General features: G+C 43.7%; 1 protein-coding gene and 1 pseudogene across 4 annotated transcripts in view; both read left to right on the forward strand.

Moving 5' to 3' along the window:
- The window catches only part of LOC139555684 (ras association domain-containing protein 5-like), a 42,907-nt gene extending 32,681 nt beyond the window's left edge, over positions 1 to 10,226 (forward strand). For 2 of the 4 annotated variants that reach the window (XM_071369186.1, XM_071369188.1), the window contains 4 exons: positions 6,832 to 6,942; positions 7,061 to 7,400; positions 7,523 to 7,638; positions 7,760 to 10,226. In XM_071369186.1, coding sequence (XP_071225287.1) covers positions 6,832 to 6,942; positions 7,061 to 7,400; positions 7,523 to 7,638; positions 7,760 to 7,903 — 711 coding nt within the window. In that variant the 3' untranslated portion in view covers positions 7,904 to 10,226. Of the gene's footprint in view, positions 1 to 6,828; positions 6,943 to 7,060; positions 7,401 to 7,522; positions 7,639 to 7,759 lie in introns of all 4 variants that reach the window. The other 2 variants (XM_071369185.1, XM_071369187.1) reach the window with 1 other exon arrangement.
- Positions 10,227 to 12,845: 2,619 nt separating this feature from the next.
- LOC139540608 (serine/arginine-rich splicing factor 6-like) lies at positions 12,846 to 19,268 on the forward strand (annotated as a pseudogene).
- Positions 19,269 to 21,016: the final 1,748 nt, after the last annotated feature.

The following is a 21,016-nucleotide window of genomic DNA, read 5'->3' on the forward strand; positions in this document are numbered from 1 at the left end:
CTGATTTAAACGCTATTAGCGCGCACCCCGCAAAGCCATTTCACACCGGTTACATGTGTGGCAGAGATCCTTCTGCCTGTGTTCCTTCTGTCATATAATCAATCAGCTATCCATGCAGCCTTGTAGGAGCGAGACCCTCTTGGACAATTTTTCATGGCTTAGATCTGAAAGGGCTGTATAGGAGCAATATGTTAATGGTTCCATCAGCTGTTGTTTCCTTAGTAACAGGATAGTTAGTTACATAGTCACACACCTGTCCTTGATTGTGAGATTTTCTTAAGGGCTCGCTCTCTCTCTCTCTTTCCCTTTCTTTTCTCTTAGAACAGTTCAGCTGGACAAGGTAACCGTAGCAACAGCGGATCTCACTGATTCTGCTTTGAGTTAGAACTCCGCACGACACACATATACACACTTTCAGTTTTACACAGCGGTGGTGCCATCTTCCGCCAGAGAGGGGAATGTTTGGGGCTTGTTTGTTAGTTCATATGAATAGTAGTCAGTTGTATAACATAGGACTGTAACTGTGTAGCTGCAGATTTACAGAATAGTAGGTACTACCAGAGCCATGGATTTAAATAAATGGCACTGGGTTCAACATGTTTGTGCAGAAAACGCCTCCACACTCTACTCTCACACACCCACTGGGAGACTGTTCTCAAGGCTTTTAATGGACTGCAATACCTTCTCTCTCACATACTGTACACACTCGTACATGCACACACACCCACACATACACACATACACCTACACACACACATATTACAGCCTATGGAGGAAACTGTTGCTGATTAGAACAGAGGGCATAGATTCTGTTGTTTTAGAATCAATCATACACAGACACTTACACAGACACTTACACAGAGGCCTTTGTCAGTGTTATCTTAATACCCGCGGTGCCTCTGCTCTCTGGTTTCGGAAAGATCACAGTCACAAAATAATTCAGACCCGGCCCGTGTTTGTCTGTTTGTGTAGTTTGGGTTGCCAGGGTGGAGACTCTTGTGACTCAAAAACAAAAGACCCAGTCTTAAACCATGACTGAAAGGTACCAATTCCCCATATACTGCAAGAATGATTGCTGTGCTCTAGTACTTCTGTAGAAAAAGTCTCCCTGTACAGGAAAACCACCCTGTCGCCCACTAGCGATTGAATATGAAAAACAGACACGCAAATATATACGAAAACCACAGTCTTCCTGTACTCTCTGACATAATCCACTAATGTTTGTGTTGCAAGGGCGGACTGGGACTGAAAATCGTCCCTGGCATTTTTAACACACCAGGCCCCCGTTATTAGCCAGCTAAGGATAATTTCGCGCTGAAAGCCCAAGTTAGACAGGCCCACTGGGCTAAAAATTGACCTTCCCGTCTGACATTTGCCCGAAATGCCAGATGGCCAGTCCTCCCCTGTGTGTGTCACTTTACTCTTCCTGTTGTCTACAATGCCACATATCTGGAATCAGCTATCCAAACCCTAACCTTGACCATAATGTGGGAAACCCTACGTCAGGATCTACTATTATTCCTCAGCCATTATATTATTTTTAAATATATACACACTACCGTTCAAAAGTTTAGGGTCACTTAGAAATGTCCTTAGAAAGGCTCAAAATGGCCAGAAAAACACCAGTCTCAACATCAACAGTGAAGAAGCGACTCCGGGATGCTGGCCTTCTAGGCAGAGTTCCTCTGTCCAGTGTCTGTGTTATTTTGCCCATCTTAATCTCTTATTTTTATTGGCCAGTCTGAGAATGGCTTTTTCTTTATAACTCTGCTTAGAAGGCCAGCATGCTGGAGTCGCCTCTTCACTGTTGACGTTGAGACTGGTGTTTTTCGGCAAATATTTAATTAAGCTGCCAGTCGAGGACTTGTGAGGCGTCTGTTTGGGTGTAAAGCAAGGAGAGACACACAGAGAGAGACTGTGTGTATATTTGTGCCTGGCGCTTTCTGATAACAGGAGAAGAGAGTGGGATGAGGGTGGACTGGAGGTTGGAATGGAGGGAGGGGCAGATATAACACTGAATGAAGGTATGAAACCAGAAGCATGCACCACGAAACACAAAAACCACGTTCTACGATATCTGCCTTCTGGTAAAGAGGAAATGAGGCATGGGTTATATCTTCCACACAGAGTTGTGCCTGTCTCTTCACACCACTCTCATCTCCCAATCTTTCTCCATCCATCCATCCCTCCCCTGTCTAATGTAATCTTCACTGCTCATTGTTATCTCAGCTGTGACAGCTCATCTACAGTAGTTAATTTGGCTATCAGAGAGATGGGGAGCTAAGTGTGTCTCCTCTCCTGTGTGCTTCTTCTACCGCAGCAGTTTGCTCAGGGATCAATGGTTTGGTATACCGCCATCATACCGCAAGAGGAATTTGGTGTTGCTACGGTAAAGATGACGTGTCGAACTGACGTTCTGAGACGCAGTCTGAGAAGAGAGTGCTGCTCAGGTTAGAGTTAGGTAGTCAAGTATCATGACACATATGCTCACAGACACTGAAGTGCTGGAACTTTCTGTATCACTTCACTTACATTATTACGGTTGTGGGGAAAGTTGAGTAAATGTTGAATGTGTGTGTGGCGCATAGGCTACAGTAAAAGGCCTGAATCTGTTCGTGGTGTTTCTGGGGTGACACTGCAGCCTCGAATGACACTGTGTTTTCCCATTGAGGGGTTCTAGAATGTTCCCTAGCTGTGTGAAGTGTAATCTGCTGGTCTGTGCTGTGTCTGGAAGTATGTGTTTAGAGGTCTCCTCTGTATCTCTTGTAAAGCTAAACCACCATGCCGCTCAGACAGTTAAGGTCAGACAGTTGTCCAGTCAAAACAGGGTAGGCCATGGATTGCATGATTGTGTGTGTGTGTGTATGTGTGTGTGTCTGCCCGCTGTGACATCCCCCTGAGTGATCACATGACCTTCCCTGTCTGATCCTGTCAACGTGAGAACAACAGCAGTATCTCATGTGTGAGCCATGTCATGTGCACTTTCCCTGACTGGGGATGTTCCTGGGAGCCCTGTGGGTCTGGTTGTGGGTCTTCTCTCCTGGTTCACTTTCTCTGTCCCTGAGCTCTGTGTGGGTGTGGTGGGCTGTGGACCGGCAAGGGTGAAGGGTCAGTATTGTCCTACTACTCCATTGTCACTCTCTCTTCTATAGGAATACACAAAGGGGAGGGAAGGCACTATATTTAGCAGCTAGCAAACATTAAGACACAAACACAGGAATTCCTGAGAGATTTGATTGTTTTCAAGAACTAAGAAGTAGTGAAGGAGGATTTTTCAACGGTGACCCTTGAATCCACCACACACATTCCTCCAAGCACATCTGTATTCAGACAGATGTAGGCCTATGTGTGAGGCAGGTGTGCATCTTCAAAGTGCTTCTCTATGCCAAATAGCAAGCTATATGAATATGCACACTAACTGCAGACATTGTGTTATAATGCATAATAATGCTGTGCCAATCCTCTAGCTTCTGTGTCACAGGGATTTTCATGCTGTTTCAAGGTATTTGGGGGCACCAGGTAGCCTAGCGGTTTAAGAACATTGGACTAGTAATTGAAGGGTTGCTGGTTTGAGTCCCCGACCTGAATAGGTGAAAGATCTGTTGACGTGTCATTGAGCAAGTCACTCTGGATAACAACGTCTGCTAAATGACTAAACTGTAAACTGTCTTTGTGTTAAAGTGGTGTTTAGTCTCGTGGTCCTTTAGAAATGGTCAGTTTCTGACATTTAGACTAGAGGTCGACCGATTAATCAGAATGGCCGATTAATTAGGGCCGATTTCAAGTTTTCATAACAATCGGAAATCAGTATTTTTGGACACCGATTTGGCCGTTTTTTTTACGCCTTTATTTAATCTTTATTTAACTAGGCAAGTCAGTTAAGAACACATTCTTATTTTCAATGACGGCCTAGGAACGGTGGGTTAACTGCCTCGTTCAGGGGCAGAACAACAGATTTTTACCTTGTCAGCTCGGGATTCAATTTTGCAACCTTACGGTTAACTAGTCCAACGCTCTAACCACCTGATTACATTGCACTCCACGAGGAGCCTGCCTGTTACGCGAATGCAGTAGAAGCAAAGGTAAGTTGCTAGCTAGCATTAAACTTATCTTATAAAAATCAATCAATCATAATCACTAGTTAACTACACATGGTTGATGATATTTCTAGTTTATCTAGCGTGTCCTGCGTTGCATATAATCGATGCGGTGCGTATCGTTGCTCCAACGTGTACCTAACCATAAACATCAATGCCTTTCTTAAAATCAATACACAGAAGTATATATTTTTAAACCTGCATATTTAGCTAAAAGAAATCCAGGTTAGCAGGCAATATTAACCAGGTGAAATTGTGTCACTTCTCTTGCGTTCATTGCACGCAGAGTCAGTGTATATGCAACAGTTTGGGCCGCCTAATTTGCAAGAATTTTACGTAACTATGACATAACATTGAAGGTTGTGCAATGTAACAGGAATATTTAGACTTATGGATGCCACCCGTTAGATAAAATACGGAACGGTTCCGTATTTCACTGAAGGAATAAACGTCTTGTTTTTGAGATGATAGTTTCCGGATTCGACCATATTAATGACCTAAGGCTCGTATTTCTGTGTGTTATTATGTTATAACTAAGTCTATGATTTGATAGAGCAGTCGACTGAGCGGTGGTAGGCAGCAGCAGGCTCGTAAGCATTCATTCAAACAGCACTTTCCTGCGTTTTGCCAGAAGCTCTTCGCTGTGCTTCAAGCCTATCAACTCCCGAGATTAGGCTGGTGTAACCGATGTGAAATGGCTAGCTAGTTAGCGGAGTGCGTGCTAGTAGCGTTTCAAACGTCACTCGCTCTGAGACTTGGAGTAGTTATTCCCCTTGCTCTGCATGGGTAACGCTGCTTCGAGGGTGGCTGTTGTCAATGTGTTCCTGGTTCGAGCCCAGGTAGGAGCGAGGAGAGGGATGGAAGCTATACTGTTACACTGGCAATACTAAAGTGCCTATAAGAACATCCAATAGTCAAAGGTTAATGAAATACAAATGGTATAGAGAGAAATAGTCCTATAATTCCTATAATAACTACAACCTAAAACTTCTTACGTGGGAATATCGAAGACTCATGTTAAAAGGAACCACCAGCTTTCATATGTTCTCATCTTCTGAGCAAGGAACTTAAACGTTAGCTTTTTTACATGGCACATATTGCACTTTTACTTTCTTCTCCAACACTTTGTTTTTGCATTATTTAAACCCAATTGAACATGTTTCATTATTTATTTGAGGCTAAATTGATTTTATTGATGTATTATATTAAGTTAAAATAAGTGTTCATTCAGTATTGTTGTAATTGTCATTATTACAACAACAACCACAAATAATCGGTCGACCTTTAATTTAGACCAGTTTGCCCAAACTCCCTCTGCATTCTCACTTCATTCTCACCTCATTCCTTTCCATCAAATACGCACTGAACACACAACAGTGTGCACTGAACACACAACAGACATGTCTTCTCCACCCAAGAAGATGTCCTTGTTCATATTCATGGTGGAGGAGAGGAGCAGAGTGAAGAAATGAGACAACATCCTGTTCAGACTGATCCTGCTCCCTGTCTCTGCTTATGCAAGCAAAGATATGCTGCACACACACAATGGACAAGGCGACTGTACTGAATGAAGCAGACACGCTCCCCTCACGCCCTTAGGACTCCCATACATAAATGATTCCTGCTCTGCATTCTCGATCCATCTATCTCTCTCGGTCTGCCTCTCTCTCTCTCTCTCTCTCTCCCTCTCTCTCTCTCTCTCACACCACCGAAGTCCCAGAAGAAGAGAGTGAAAAGGAGGAGAAGAAGCAAAACAGCATCAGAGGATGCATCTAGAAATAACCCAGTCAAACTCTGTGTTGCTCAGCAACCATGCCTCCACTCTTCCCTCCTCATCTCTCCTTCTCTCCCCCATTCTCATTCTCCCTTCTCTCCCCTAACCTCATGATGAGTGAGTCTCAAGATGAGTCCTACAGTCACACTGCATGGGGGAGGTGGAGTTTTGTGCTTTTCCGTGGCTCTAGCAGTGGGAGAGATTGTAGCTGTCACATTGACTGTGTCTGAGAGTGGGAAGGGAGAGGGAGAGAAAAAGAGTGACACAGAGGTAGACAGTCATGCTGGGTTTAGGAGGATGGGTGGAGGGAGGTGAGGAGGAGGAGGATGGGGGAAGGGAGAACAAATGGAGGAGAAGGGGGAGGGGAGGGAGAACAGGTGGGGAGGACAGGTGGAGGGTAGGGGGAGGGAGGATGGATGGATTAGTGGAGGGAGGGAGGATGTAGGGAGGAGGAGGGAGGGAGGACAGGTTGAGGGGAAGGAGAATAGGGGAGGGAGGGGAGGAAGAGGATGGGTTGGGGAGGAGCAGGGAGGAGGGAGAAGGGCAGGGAGAATGAAGGGAGGGAGGGGAGGAGGATGTGGAGGTCAGGGAGAGGATGGGTTGGGGAGGAGGAGGAGGGAGGAGGGCAGGGAGGAGGGGAGAGGGAGACAAAAATGAAGAGTCACGCAACATTCTATAAATGTTATAGCCCAATAGGCAATGTCCAGAAGTCAGGTGTGTGTGTGTGTGTGTGTGCTTGAGAGAGTGAGTGGAAACTCCTGTGTCAGTGTGTTAGCACCCTCTGCTGTTTAGAGTGATAGCAGCCGAATGAGGGGAAACGTCATGAAACCATCCGAGAGGAAGTCAAGGTGTCCTCGGGTCTAAGTCAAAATGACTGCTCTCTTTCTCAACTTCCCCCTGTACTGCAGTTCCTGTTTCTCACACAGCCTGTTGTCTGAATCTCTCTGTGTGTTTCAGCAGAATGAGGTCAAAGAGGAACAGGAGGCAGGGCCCAAGGCTCTGTCAGAGAAAGAGGTGCGGGCCAGGATAGAGGACTACAACTCTAACGTCTCAGAGAATGGCATGAAACTGGTGAGTGCTACAACACGTTACATATACACATAGGTACTAGTGTGAAGTATTGAATCTGAATTTACCAAAATTGACACACAGGCATCTTACTCTCTCTCACTCTCTCTCTCGCACTCAGGCTGCTGATGGTTTGTACACTGGCTTCATTAAGGTCCACCTCAGGCTGAGTCGGCCAGTCACGGTGCTTGCTGTGGAGGGTGCGGGATTAGAGGAACAGACAGGCAAGCCAGACAGACGCGGCCGGCCAATGGCGGTGTCAGAGGGCCAGGAGGGGGAGGGAGCGGGGTTGAGTGACAAGCGGACGTCGTTCTACCTTCCCAGTGACTGTGCGAAGCAACTCCACATTAGTAGTACTACCACGGTCAGGGAGGTCATACAGGGCCTGCTGAAGAAATTTATGGTGCTGGATAACCCACGCAAGTTTGCCCTGTACAGACAGACACACCGCGATGGACAGGGTGAGTTATATACACATATACATTCTGGTCCTACTGAGTGTAGGTCTGAAGATATCTGATAATATGCTAATAGCCTGGACGTGGAACCTGATGTGTCTTTCCTTTGCTGTGTGTCTGAGTAGATCTGTTCCAGAAACTTCCTCTGGTGGAGTGTCCTCTCTCTCTGAGACTGGTGGCAGGGCCAGACCCTGAGCTGCTCAGCTTTGTCCTCAAGGAGAACGAGACCGGAGAGGTTGAGGTAAGACAAACACACACACACACATGCACATACACACACATACTGTGTGTCCTAAAACCATTCTCTTTAATATCACTAATATATCTCTCTCTTTCTCTCTCTCTCTCTCTCTTCCTCTCAGTGGCATGCGTTTTCAGTTCCTGAGCTGCAGAACTTCCTGGTGATTCTGGAGAAGGAGGAGACTGAGCGTGTGCGATTGGTGGAGCAGAAATTCACAGCTTACCGACAGATATTGCAGAAGGCACTATGCGAGCATCAACCCTGATCCCTCACCCTTGATCCCTCATCCCTAATCTCTCACCCTGACCCCTCAACCCTCACCCTTCTGTTGACCCAGGGAGAGACAGGAGACCACTGAAGCTCACAGACTACTATTCTCCCCTCATTACACGGTCAGCCCCCCTCCATCCCTCCCTCCTCACCCCCCCTTAAGAAGAGAGGAGGGGTTGAGAAAGCATGGAAAGGGAAAAGGGGACTGATTAACGGGCGAGTGGGCAGGATTCTGGAACATAATCAGTGTTTCCCTGGGAGGTGAAAGACACGCTGAACTGACAGACCCTCTGACTTCATTGGGCTCAGATATCTCATTTTGGTCTGACAATGTGACCTGATGAGTCTTCTAATGTTACATTGAATCTCAGTTTGGTCTGATTATGTTTTTAAGATTATACTGCTGCTGCTGCTATTGCAAGTGTTACTTATTTACTTACTTATGTATTTACTAAGGCATGAGTCTCACCCTGCTCTATCTGCCCCAGCGCCCCTGCATAAAGATTCAGATGGACTAGAACAGACATTACCATTCAAAACAACGCTCCAAACAACGCTCCAGGGACCATTTGGAATGTTCCATTACTTGATGTTTACGATATCAACTCTCAGGTTGTCCCTGCATGCCTTCTGTCCAGGGTCGAGGGTAGGAGACGGGTGGGTATGCTTGGGTTGGGATGCTGGGGTAAAGCTATGTTCGTCTTCATCTTCAGACTCCTCTCATATCAGTCCCAGGGATGTACACCAGTGTTTCTCATAGAACTGCTCTGCTGAGCTAAGGAGGCAACAGAAGAAGACCTGAGCTCTCTATCCTAATTTATTTACCCAGCGCTGAAATAACCTAACTTTCACTTAATCCTGCATCTCCATCTACCTGGGTAACCATGCTAGTGTGGGAGGTGTTGTGCAGATAGACGTGTATATCATAAATAGATGCTATTCCCATAGACACTAGTCTCTTCAGATAGACATTGAGTACCCTGACTGCATTCACATAAACAGAGACATAGGCCTTCTGTACCCATTATTCATTCACCCATCCTACAGAAGCTATGTCTTCTGTACCTGTTATTCATTCACCCATCCTACAGAAGCTATGTCTTCTGTACCTGTTATTCATTCACCCATCCTACAGAAGCATACCGTATGTAAACGATCAGTAGATTCCTTCATTGCATGAATCGTCTGCTGGTGTTTAAAGCATTTACAAACAGTTGATATTTTGACCTTTCATATACACGTCACCCTTCCCTCATCAATAACCCATGACCTTTATCTCCTGACCCCTAACCTGGAAATGTACATTTCTCCTGATGGGAGACTGCTTTGCTGCTGTTCCCAGTGTCTGTGGAGAAGGTATGCAGCTGTAGCTACTGTTGTTAGTGGCCTGTTAGAGCCAGCCACTCTGTGCTGCTGTGACAGGCCCCTGAAGCCCTGCTACTGAGCCGACTGTTACAGGACCGAGTGAATGAGGAACTGATGCTCAAACACTGATTGAGGGACAAAAGGTCATCTGCCAGGAGTTATTCCTGGTCAGTTCATGTAGTTAGGAAAAACTCCTGTTCCTATAGTTCATTGAGCTGAGAAACCCCATTCTGGTGATCACACCAAAGTTAAGAGGGACAGGGGCAGTGGGATATGCCTGACTGAAAAGATGACGTATTGTAGGAAAAAACTTTTTTGCACACTGATTCTGGCCACAGATTGGTCTCCCAGTCTGTATAGTATCCTAGAGAAGGAGCATGAAATTAGTGATTTTTAAAATACAATTTAAGGGAATTTGATCATACAATTAATGTTTATCTGAGTGTGATGCATATGTATATATGTAAACATTGGAGGACAAATTATTATTATTGATTATAACTATTGTTAGTTGAATTGGTGTGTGCGTCTGGGCTGAAGATAATAGTATAAATGTTATATGATAGTTCATATCTATGTATTCCAGTCAGTCTCTCTCATCGTCCAAAAGCACATGCCTTCCTGATGCCGAGAGTCCCTTCATCAACCCTGTTTTATTCCTGCCCTCACAGGGCTTATAGAAGCCACACAAACAGATCTGAGACCAGACTACATGTCAATGATGGAACCCTTAAGATTGTGTGTGTGTGTGTGTCTTTGTGTGCTTACATCTGCGTGTGTATTATTTATTTTATGGTTCACCCCCTTCGGCATGGTGTTCAGTGTCAGAGGATGTGGGCAATCAATGCTTTCCAATAATCTCTTAGTTTGGTTTATCTGAAGAATCAGATGTGTATATAGATATCTGTAAAGCTGTATAGAAAATGAAGAATGAAATAAATGTCATCCTTTAATGAGTCTCCCTCGTCTCCTTTATGAGTTCATTCTCACTCTGTGTTCTGGTCCGGAAAGTCCCCTGGGTACACTCATATCATATCTCATGTGTGCTGTTCACTCTGTGCTATTGCCTTATGTCCCTGTTTATGTAGTCGCAAGGCCAGCTTCCTCTCTGTCGGTGGTGGTTCTGCAACTCCCCAGAGTTCAACCAGCTCCTTCTAAAAGGCCTCTTTTAGTTTCCCTTCCATTAATTAAGAGTCCCAAATGGTTTTCTGTGTGCTCCAGAGGTGTGCTCATTCAAAAGCAGAGTTGGAGAGAAAGTCAACTGAATTATTTATACTATAGATAAGTATATATTTGTTGTGTGTTCGCGGAACAGAAGAAGTGCGCTTTGCGCCTCATATTTTTTTATGGAATGTTTTGTGTATGGATTTTTGAAGCCTCTTAATAAAGTGGTTATCTCTTGGGTTGCCATGAAGTGGATGCAGATGATATACCTGAAGAAGGAGGTGAAGTGATTGGTGCACGTCGACTGACCTGTATAGTGGATGGAGTAAGGAAACCCACTTCGTCCATAGTATTGTTTTTTGATGAGTCAGGCTTTATGAGATAACCTGTAACAGCTTTTGTGCACAAGCCCATCCAGTGTGATGAATGCAAAAGATTTGAGCATGTACCAAGTGTATGCAAAGCGGGTGAATATCGTATGCCAGTTGAGGTTATATGCTGCAACTGTGGTGGCGAGCATGCGCCTGAGTCCCTGGATTGCCTTGTTAGTGTGAAGGAGACCAAGGTCGTTTGGAGGTGGTGAGAAGAGTGGAAGTGGCGTTGAAGGCGCAATGGTAATTGAGACTGCACCAGTGATTGGTTTTTTTCCTCAGAAATTTGAGGATCCTGATATATTTAATGACGGTATTTATGAATAGACAAAAACATCAATCACGTGACACCATTCATTCCTATGTGAAAACTCAATAGCACATTGAAGCCAAATTAAGTCAGTTAAGATGGCGTCTCATGGAGAAATAACATGCGCAGTTTGAGCTACTCCAGGAAGTGTTGTTCCAGGCTAGCCCTCTCATTGAGTAATGTTGCTTTCAAGACAACTGGGAACTCTGAAAAAAGGCCGGAAAGTCTGAGATCTAGAAAGATGCCAGAGTTTCCAACTTGTTATTGAGAGTTTTTTCCCACTCAGAGCTAGTTTTTTCCCCCAAGTTCCCAGTTGCATTGAACACAATGATGTCGGAAGTCTCAGATTTCAGAGTTTCCAGTTGTTTTGAACATAGCATACATAACTCAAGTTGAAGGCCGTCCGGGGTGATGCAGGCTGCCATTAGCAACTAAATTATCCTTATAACTTCTTCTGTGTGCAATTCTATAATAATCGGTTCAAGGACATACATCGGGTGTATTACTGGTACCACGAGTGTCCTCTAAACATTTTGTTTACACGAAGATTGACATTTTTCCATTCACGATTTTGGGCGATCCTGTTTTCTGCTAACAATGCATGCAGTACCACGGTCGGCCTTGAACTTCCGTGACTTCAATGAGAGAGGGCAGTCGTTCTCTCCTGGATATATTACATGAGAAAAGGGTAGACTTTGTAGCATTTATTGCAATGCTCATAAACTGCACAGCACAAAGGAAGAAAAAAAACGGAGAAAATTTGCAGCAGAACGCTTTTTGGGTTGAGCCTGTGTAGGGATGTCTTGAATTGGAATGTGACTGAAGGAGTGGAATGTTTTTTAATGTCTCTATTTTTGATGATGTCGTTTTTTCGCCCCTTTCATACAATGGGTATGTTTTCTATCGTTTACCACCCGTACAGTAGGTGGCAGCATGCACCTTTAACACATTTCCAGACCCCATAATACTGTAGCGACCCGCACAGACAGCTGTGTGTTATGTGTTAGGCTAGGAGGTGGTTGTGTTGTACTGACCAGTACCCGGTGTTCGCGGGGTCCGACATGTCAATCAACCTGCTATCTGCCAATCACGGGAATGCCTGGAATGTTCTGATGCCGGGCATCCTGGTGGTTGGCGGAGTGGCGTGGAGGGGGGTTGGGCAGGGGGGTGGAGCATTCGAAGTTAAGACCAGGTTCAGCCTTTGTTCTCTCTCTCTTACGTCTGGGCTTCACAAGAGAAGGTCACGATTGGCTTGTGGGTTATCTGTCATCTCTTTGGCGTGTGCTACGGCCCAAACAGTAGCCTGTGTAAAGTTGGTTTAATAAACCGTCAATTCGCAAACTCAAGCCTCTGTCTGGACAATTGTTCATTTATGATCTAGTCAGGTCATTACAATACCATAGAAGAAGAATTTAATGCACACTTTACGATTCGCTTGAAAAACTCGGGGATATTATTACAAATATTGCCGCGTATGTACGTCGGCAGATTGAGTTATCATGTTCGTGTGGAAGAGATCCATATGTTTTTTAGAAGTTACTGGAGGTTGATCTGAAGAATGGCTAAGTTGCTAGCTAGCTAACAGTAACGCTAGCTAGCATGGGCGAAATGGCGACTGCTGACTAGTAGCTGGATTGTCAGCTGTTGTTGTTGACATTTAGCCAACACAGTAGACCTACTGACCCGTCGTCAGCATTGCTCCGTCTTCTCGCTCACGCACGATCTAATGTTGCAGGTACGGCTTTATAGAGTTTGATGACACGCGTGACGCCGACGACGCAGTTTATTTGCTAAACGGTAAAAACCTTTGCGGAGAACGAGTCATCATTGAGCATGCTCGTGGTCCACGCAAGGACGGTGGTGGTTATAGTGGCGGAGGTGGGCGTAGTAAGTGTACTCTCTACGTTTGTATAAATGCATCACATACTTTTTTCTCAGGTATGATGACGGGGAGTTCCAGCAGGGGGCAGTGAAGTCATGAACACAACACTTCGATAGCTCTTCCAATGATACTAGATTATTCTCTGTGGCTGTTCCTTGCAATTTGGAGGCCCACTGAAATAATACCTCTGTAGCCATATAAATTCAATTTGAATCAAGCACAACATTGTTTCAAGTTGTATTAGTCGTATGTACGGGTACGCATGGTATCCATCCATCCAACAAAATGCTTACTTGCAGCTTCATTAAATGTTAGAAAGTGTTTTGTATGTATGCAATGTCTTGTTGCCTGAAATTTCCTCTCAAGCCATTGCTGATCTTTTATCCCGTGAAAAACACAATTTGATGCTGTTGTTGAACACGTAGGGTTTGGGTTGGGGGTGTTAGATGTGGTGTTTAAATTTCAGCTGTGTTGCTTGCTTTATGGCATTGGAACACACTCAATAGTCTTTTTTATTTGTGTGTGTGTAAACAGCCCAACTGTGATGTAAACTAAAGGATATATGAAGATGCAATATGTTCAGTATATCATTTGACTTCAACATTAACAAAGTCCTTCATGTTTCAATTTGAAAGAGGCCACTGCAGGTATGAGTTCGTGTTCCTTGAGGCGAAGATGACTGCCTGTCCCGTTTTGCCTAGGCTTTCACCTTAATGTGTGTGTGACCTTTGACGTATGACCTCTTGGCTGACCTTACCGGAAGCCATGATGACGGCAGCCTTTTGCCAATAGACAAAGGTGATGGTGAGGAATCCCATTGGTTTTTCTGTTTAAAAAATAAATATCGCAAAAGGTTAAAGCCAAAAAAACATGTTGTATGTTAGCTAACTATTAAACGAGAGCAGTTTGCATCCATTGTAAGTCATAGGATATCTGTACAGTGGTAGATTTCTGTCAGCTTCTATGGTATCAGTTGGTAGTCGTAGATACCCCTCTTTTTTAGTATTGTTGTTTGGTTGATGTGATGTTTACTTTTTTTGTATTTTATACAGCAAAATAAATGTTAAATTGAGGTTGAATCAAGGAAATAGGTATTTCTCTTCTTGAGCTTGTATGCAAAGAGCAGGAATGCTGTCCATTCCCTGTGACTGTTTTGATGCTCAGATGGACATTGTCTGAATGTGTTACTACCTCTACCAAGGCAATGTTAGACCTCATTACTCATTAGTACAATCATGTTAGGGAGCTAGTGGCCTGTTGTCCGGACCTCTGGCAGTCTCTATGGGGGTACCACAGGGTTCAATTCTCGGGCCGACTCTTTTCTCTGTATATATCAACGACGTCGCTCTTGCTGCAGGTGATTCCCTGATCCACCTCTACGCAGACTAAACCATTATGTATACATCAGGCCCTTCTTTGGACACTGTGTTAACAAACCTCCAAACGAGCTTCAATGCCATACAACACTCCTTCCGTGGCTTCCAACTGCTCTTAAACGCTAGTAAAACTAAATGCATGCTTTTCAACCGTTCGCTGCCCGCACCCCCCCGCCTGACTAGCATCACTACTCTGGACGGTTCTGACTTAGAATATGCGGACAACTACAAATACCTAGGTGTCTGGCTAGACTGTAAATTCTCCTTCCAGACTCATATTAAGCATCTCCAATCCACAATTAAATCTAGAATCGGCTTCCTATTTCGCAACAAAGCCTCCTTCACTCACGCCGCCAAACATACCTTAGTAAAACTGACTATCCTACTGATCCTCGACTTCGGCGATGTCATTTACAAAATAGCCCCCAACACTCTACTCAGACCGCATCCAGTTTGCTATCACAGTGCCATCTGTTTTGTCACCAAAGCCCCATATACCACCCACCACTGCGACCTGTACGCTCTCGTCGGCTGGCCCTCGCTACATATTCGTCGCCAGACCCACTGGCTCCAGGTCATCTATAGGTCTATGCTATGTAAAGCTCCGCCTTATCTCAGCTCACTGGTCACGATAACAACACCCACCCGCACGCGCTCCAGCAGGTATATCTCACTGGTCATCCCCAAAGCCAACACCTCCTTTGGCCACCATTCCTTTCAGTTCTCTGCTGCCAATGACTGGAACGAATTGCAAAAATTGCTGAAGCTGGAGACTTATATTTCCCTCACTGACTTTAAACATCAGCTATCTGAGCAGCTTACCAATCGCTGCAACTGTACATAGCCCATCTGTAAATAGCCCACCCAATCTACCTACCTCATCCTCATATTGTTTTTATTTACTTTTCTGCTCTTTTGCACACCAGTATTTCTACTTGCACATCATCATCTGCACATCTATCACTCCAGTGTTAATTTGCTAAATTGTAATTGCTTCGCTACTATGGCCTATTTATTGCCTTACCTCCTTACTCCATTTGCGCACACTGTATATAGACCTTTTCTATTGTGTTATTGACTGTATGCTTGTTTATTCCATATGTAACTCTGTGCTGTTGTTTTTGTGTCACACTGCTTTGCTTTATCTTGGCCAGGTCGCAGTTGTAAATGAGAACTTGTTCTCAACTATCCTACCTGGTTAAATAAAGGTGAAAATAAATAGGTCCACATAGGAATAAAAGTCCAAGGACCAGTTCTAGTAGACCCCATGAGGTTTCACCCCCGCTGTGCCATACTGACTGACGGTCTTGTCCATGTTCTTTTAAAGACGGTAGTGGTTACAGCAGCCGAAGCCCCACTGGCCGGGATAAGTATGGGCCACCTGTACGCACAGAGTACCGCCTTATTGTGGACAACCTCCAGTCGCTGCAGCTGGCAGGACCTAAAGGTGAGCACTGTGTGTCAAGCCTCCATCTTTCTCTGAAAACGGGTCAGAACAAGTTATTTGTTTCAAGCACAAAAAAATGTGCCTGTTATTAATTTATACAATATATTTTTGGTTGACAGGACTTCATGCGCCAGGCCGGTTGAGGTGACATATGCCGACGCTCATAAGGAGCGGCCCAACGAGGGGGTGATTAAGTTCCGCTCCCGCTCGGACATGAGGGCCCTGGACAAGCTGGATGGCACCAAGATCAACTGGAGGAAGATCTGCCTGGTGGAGGACAAGCCTTGCCACCGACGCTCCTACTCTGGCAGCTGCTTCTGGTCAGGATAGTCCTGGGCCTACCACATAATGCAGCTGTTGGGTCCTTATGGCCCTCCTGTGGAAGGGGTGATATGTTTAATTTGCTGTCATTCTAGTACCAAAGCTGATTAGTTACCCAGGCTTACAATGTGTTTGATCTCCCAGGTCTCGGAGCAGACATCACTCTCGCAGCAGGAGCAGAAGTTTTGGCAGCCACTCCAGGTCTCGCTTACGGAAAGAAAACTGCCCTGCCAAAGAACTCCACTTCACATGGCTGGAGTAGTTACATAGATGAATACTTAGTTTATCCCAGAGAGGAAATGTCATTGTAACACAACTAGTTTTAATTTGTGTGTTTGTTCTCCACAGGTCACACTCTTGTAGTACACACCGCTCTCGCTCCAGGTCCAACCAGAAATCCCGTTCTAGATCTGGGAAGAAGTCCCTCTCCAAGTCACTCAAATCCCATTCCAAGTCCTGCTCACGTTCTCGCACCAGGAAGTCCTGTTCTCACTCCCACAAGTCTCGCAGCCGCTCAGTGAGCCTCAAATCCAGCTCTCACTCCGACACCTGCATGTCTCGCTCCAAGAGCTAGTCTAAAGTCAAGTCTGAGCAGGAATCCAGAAGCCACTCCAAAGAGAAGTCTGTCAGCAAGAAGTCCCAGATTCGCTCCCCGACCCCCACAGAGAATGGAAACAGAGCGGGCCAAGTCTGCCTCCAAGTCTCCCTCCCCACAAGAAGACCATCACCAATCGAAGTACCCCGCCATGCACTCAACCTCTCGCTCCCCCTCATGCTCTAAATCCTTCTCCCGTTCGCGATCCAGGTTAACTTCCAAAAATGTAATTGCACTTGTTTTAGTAGGAAGTATGGAAGATGGTTTAAAAATAATTTACAAATCGAATGCAGTGTTTCAATTTGTCCCACTCTGAGCATTTGGTTTTATTGAAGTTGGGATTGTAGTGCTTTTTAACATTGTTTTTTACTTTGAATGAGAACCAGGCTAAAAGATTGTAGATTGCTGTGGAATGCACTGTAGAGGAATTGTTCTCAATTTCCTTATCTGTATGAGATTGCTTATGCTTCATGTTATAGTTACTGGTTGATGTTTGTTTCAAGAGGAAATTATTTATTCTTATTTGTAATCTCTTCCTCACCATCTTCTGCATTGCTTTGAATCTCTGGTAGTCCGGCATTAATTCATGATTGGTTATAGCTAGATGGCAATGATGTTATGTTATGACTATCTTCACAAATCAAAAATAGAGGGAAATGAAGATCATCAATCAGATATTTTTCCATAGAAATTGTTTTCCCTATGTTTGTTACTTTCCTTAATGTTTTGATTATTAATATGCATATTAATTTGGCAGATTTATTGGTTTCTTTGATGCTGTCTGTATAGAGTCTAGACAGTTGTGATTGAGTATTGACTAATCATACAGCTTTAGTATAATGTATTACTACACTAATTGCAAAGAGAAGATGTATGGAAAATCATGTCACTGTTTGCCCTGAGACATCTGATTATTTACCCTCTAAATCAATTACATTTTTGTAAGGAAATGTGTTAATCACTTGTTAAACAGTTTTGATATACATTCGGGTCCAAAGTTATTGGCACCCTTCATGACAAAAAAAGACCTGTACTGAGCTATATTGTATGCTCCAAATAAATGGGAAAGTTTTTACAAATAAATATATTTATTTGTTTTTAAATTTAGCCTTTATTTAACTATAGAATTGCTCAGAGAAAGATATTTTGTTGTTTAACAAGTAATCAATACTCCGGCGCCCTCCCCTTGCGAGGATTATGGCACTAAACAATTTCACTAAAATGTTTTATGAGTTTGGAGAACACATTGGGATGGATCTTAGACCATTCCTCCATACATTTTTTCCAGATCCTTTATATCCTTTGGTCTGCGTTTATGGACTGCCCTCTTCCATTCAAACAATAGGTTTTCAATGTTGTTCAAGTCCGGAGACTGAGATGGCCAATGCAAAATGTTGATTTTTTGTTGTCTGTTAACCATTTCTTTGTGGATTTTGAAGTGTGCTTGGGGTTGTCTTGCTCGAAGATCCACAAGTTTTGACTTCCTGCCAGAGGCAACCAGGTTTTTGGCTAAAATGTCTAGCAAAATAGCCCCATAACATCAAAGATCCACCACTGTATTTTAGAGTAGGTATGAGATTATTTTCTGCATATGCAGAAAAGAGCTCTATTTTCATGTCATCTGACCATAGCACAGGTTCCAATCCAACTGCCAATACATTTGTTGGTTGCTCTCCATTAATGCTTTTTTTCTCACCAACCCTTCCAAAGAGCCTATTGGCTGTTATGGAGGTAGCGTCTTATTGGAGGAGGCAGCTAATTGTAGATTTGGAGACCCAAAGATGCAACCAACTGCAGAACAGTTGAAACTGGGACAGCAGCAAGGCCAGGTGGACTGGGGACAGCAAGGAGTCATCATGCCCGGTAGTCCTGACGTATGGTCCTAGGGCTCAGTTCCTCCGAGAGAGAGAAAGAAAGAGAGAAGGAGAAAATTAGAGAGAGCCAAGATGTTCATAAATGACAAGCATGGTCAAATAATAATCAGGAATAAATGTCAGTTGGCTTTTCATAGCCGATCATTAAGAGTTGAAAACAGCAGGTCTGGGACAGGTAGGGGTTCCATAACTGCAGGCAGAACAGTTGAAACTGGAACAGCAGCAAGGCCAGGTGGACTGGGGACAGCAAACCATCTTCTTCACTGTGCGTGGGGACAAGATACACTTGCTTCCAATACCAGGCAAGGTTCCCGCTGTGCAAGGTCACAATACAGTTCCTTAAGCTGTGATTCACTTTAAAAAGTAGAATGTCAATGCAGATTTAAGATTCTCAGGGATGCCAATAATTTTTACATCTTTTTGGGAAAAAAATGTAATCTTTCTCTGAAAAAATGGTGTAATTTTACATTTGTTTTGAGTGTGCAATATAGCTCAGCATTTGAATTATTTTATACAGTCATTTTTGGTCATCTTTATCAAGCGTGCAAATAATTTTGGGCCTGATTGTATGTTTGGCTTTGACTGTTCTATTTGAAGAGATCACCATAATAAGATGTACCTAATTATTTCAATAAATGAAGTATCTACATGCATACATATGTGTAAAATAATATGTCCAGTTTGATTTAATGTTTCAAAAGGAAATATGTTGAGACAACTAGGCTACATTATAAAATTCCTGGGCTCTCTTGGTGAATGCACCCCTGAATTTGACAAGTAGTTTAAGCATATCAATACTCTATACATGCCACCATGTGGGTGTGATTAATACCTGTATACAGTGATAATACCAGTTGCGTTCAAACGAGTTTGCGTCAGTTCCCTGGATGCCCAGCACCAGCATAAATACATTTATTGCGCTTTACATACGCAAGAATCTTCTCTGTGAATTTACAAAATTTTCTCTTCAATTAATAAATAATCAATTTATGTTCAAAAGCTGTTGACTCTGCTACCTCCATAGACATGAAAAAGAGGAGAGACATGGATAGTTGTAGTCAGGTGTATTTTAATATATATTTTCCAGTTACTTATTTTCACTAAATTAAGTGGTTTGTGATGGTTCATTATTGTATAGCTTAGTTAGCTATTATTTGTCCCTTCCACAATCAATCTAATCAATGAACATGACATTGTGTAATTCAAACCATTTAGCACAGTAATATTGTCTCCTCAAATTGCTTATCAGCTTTGATCAGCAGACTCCAGTGACGTCAACCTTGGTCCCTCACAGAATCATCAGTGCGTGACCAGGCTTTATGATGATATGCACCAAGCAATGTGCGTACACACACTAGGATCGTTGTTGCTGTCCTCACTTCAGTTCATGGTTGTCTAATGTAAATACTGCACATGTGTAAATGGCTAAGAAGTGAGCACTAAACACTACTAATACTAACTGAACACCACATATACAGTACCTTCAGAAAGTATTCATACCCCTTAACTTATTTCATATTTTGTTGTGTTACTGCCTGAATTCAAAATGGATTTTCTCACCCATCTACACACAATACCCTATCATGACAAAGTGAAAACATGTATTTTATTTTTTGCAAATGTATTGAAAATGAAATATAGAAATCAAATCAAACTTTATTTGCTACATGCTCCAAAATACTGTATCTCATTTGCATAAGTATTCACACCTCTGAGTCAATACTTTGTAGAAGCACTTTTGGCAGAGATTACAGCTTTGAGTGGTCTTGGGTATGTCTGTATCATCTGCACATCTTGATTTGGGCATTTTCTCCCATTCTTCCTTGCAGATTTTCTAATGCTCTGTTAAGTTAGATGGGGAACGGCGGTGAACAGCAATCTTCAAGTCTTTCCACAGATTTTCAATGGGATTGAAGTCTGGTCTTTGGCTGGGCTACTCAAGGACTTTCACATTCTTGTTCTGAAGCCATTCCAGCGTTGCCAGTCTCCCAGTCCCTGCCGCTGAAAAGCCTCCCCATAGCATGATGCTGTCAACCACCGTGCTTCACGGTAGGGATGTTGTTAGACAGGTGATGAGCTGTGTCTGTTTTTTTCCTGACATAGTGCTTTGCATTCAGTCCAAAGAGTTACATTTTTGTCTCATTAGACCGCAAAATCTTTTGCCTTATGATCTCAGAGTCTTTCTCGTGCCTTTTTGCAAACTCCAGGCATGCTGTCGTGCCTTTTTCACAAGAGTGGCTTCCGTCGGGCTACTCTCCCATAAAGCCCAGATTGGTGAAGTGCTGTATAGACGGCTGTCCTTCTGGCAGTTTCTCGCATCTCAGTCAAGGAACTCTGTAGTTCTGTCAGAGTGGTCATTGTGTTCTTGGTCATCTCCCTAACCAAGGTCCTCCTTGCCTATTT

The sequence above is a fragment of the Salvelinus alpinus genome, chromosome 2 (genome assembly GCF_045679555.1).
Source record: "Salvelinus alpinus chromosome 2, SLU_Salpinus.1, whole genome shotgun sequence".
Lineage (NCBI taxonomy): Eukaryota > Metazoa > Chordata > Actinopteri > Salmoniformes > Salmonidae > Salvelinus > Salvelinus alpinus.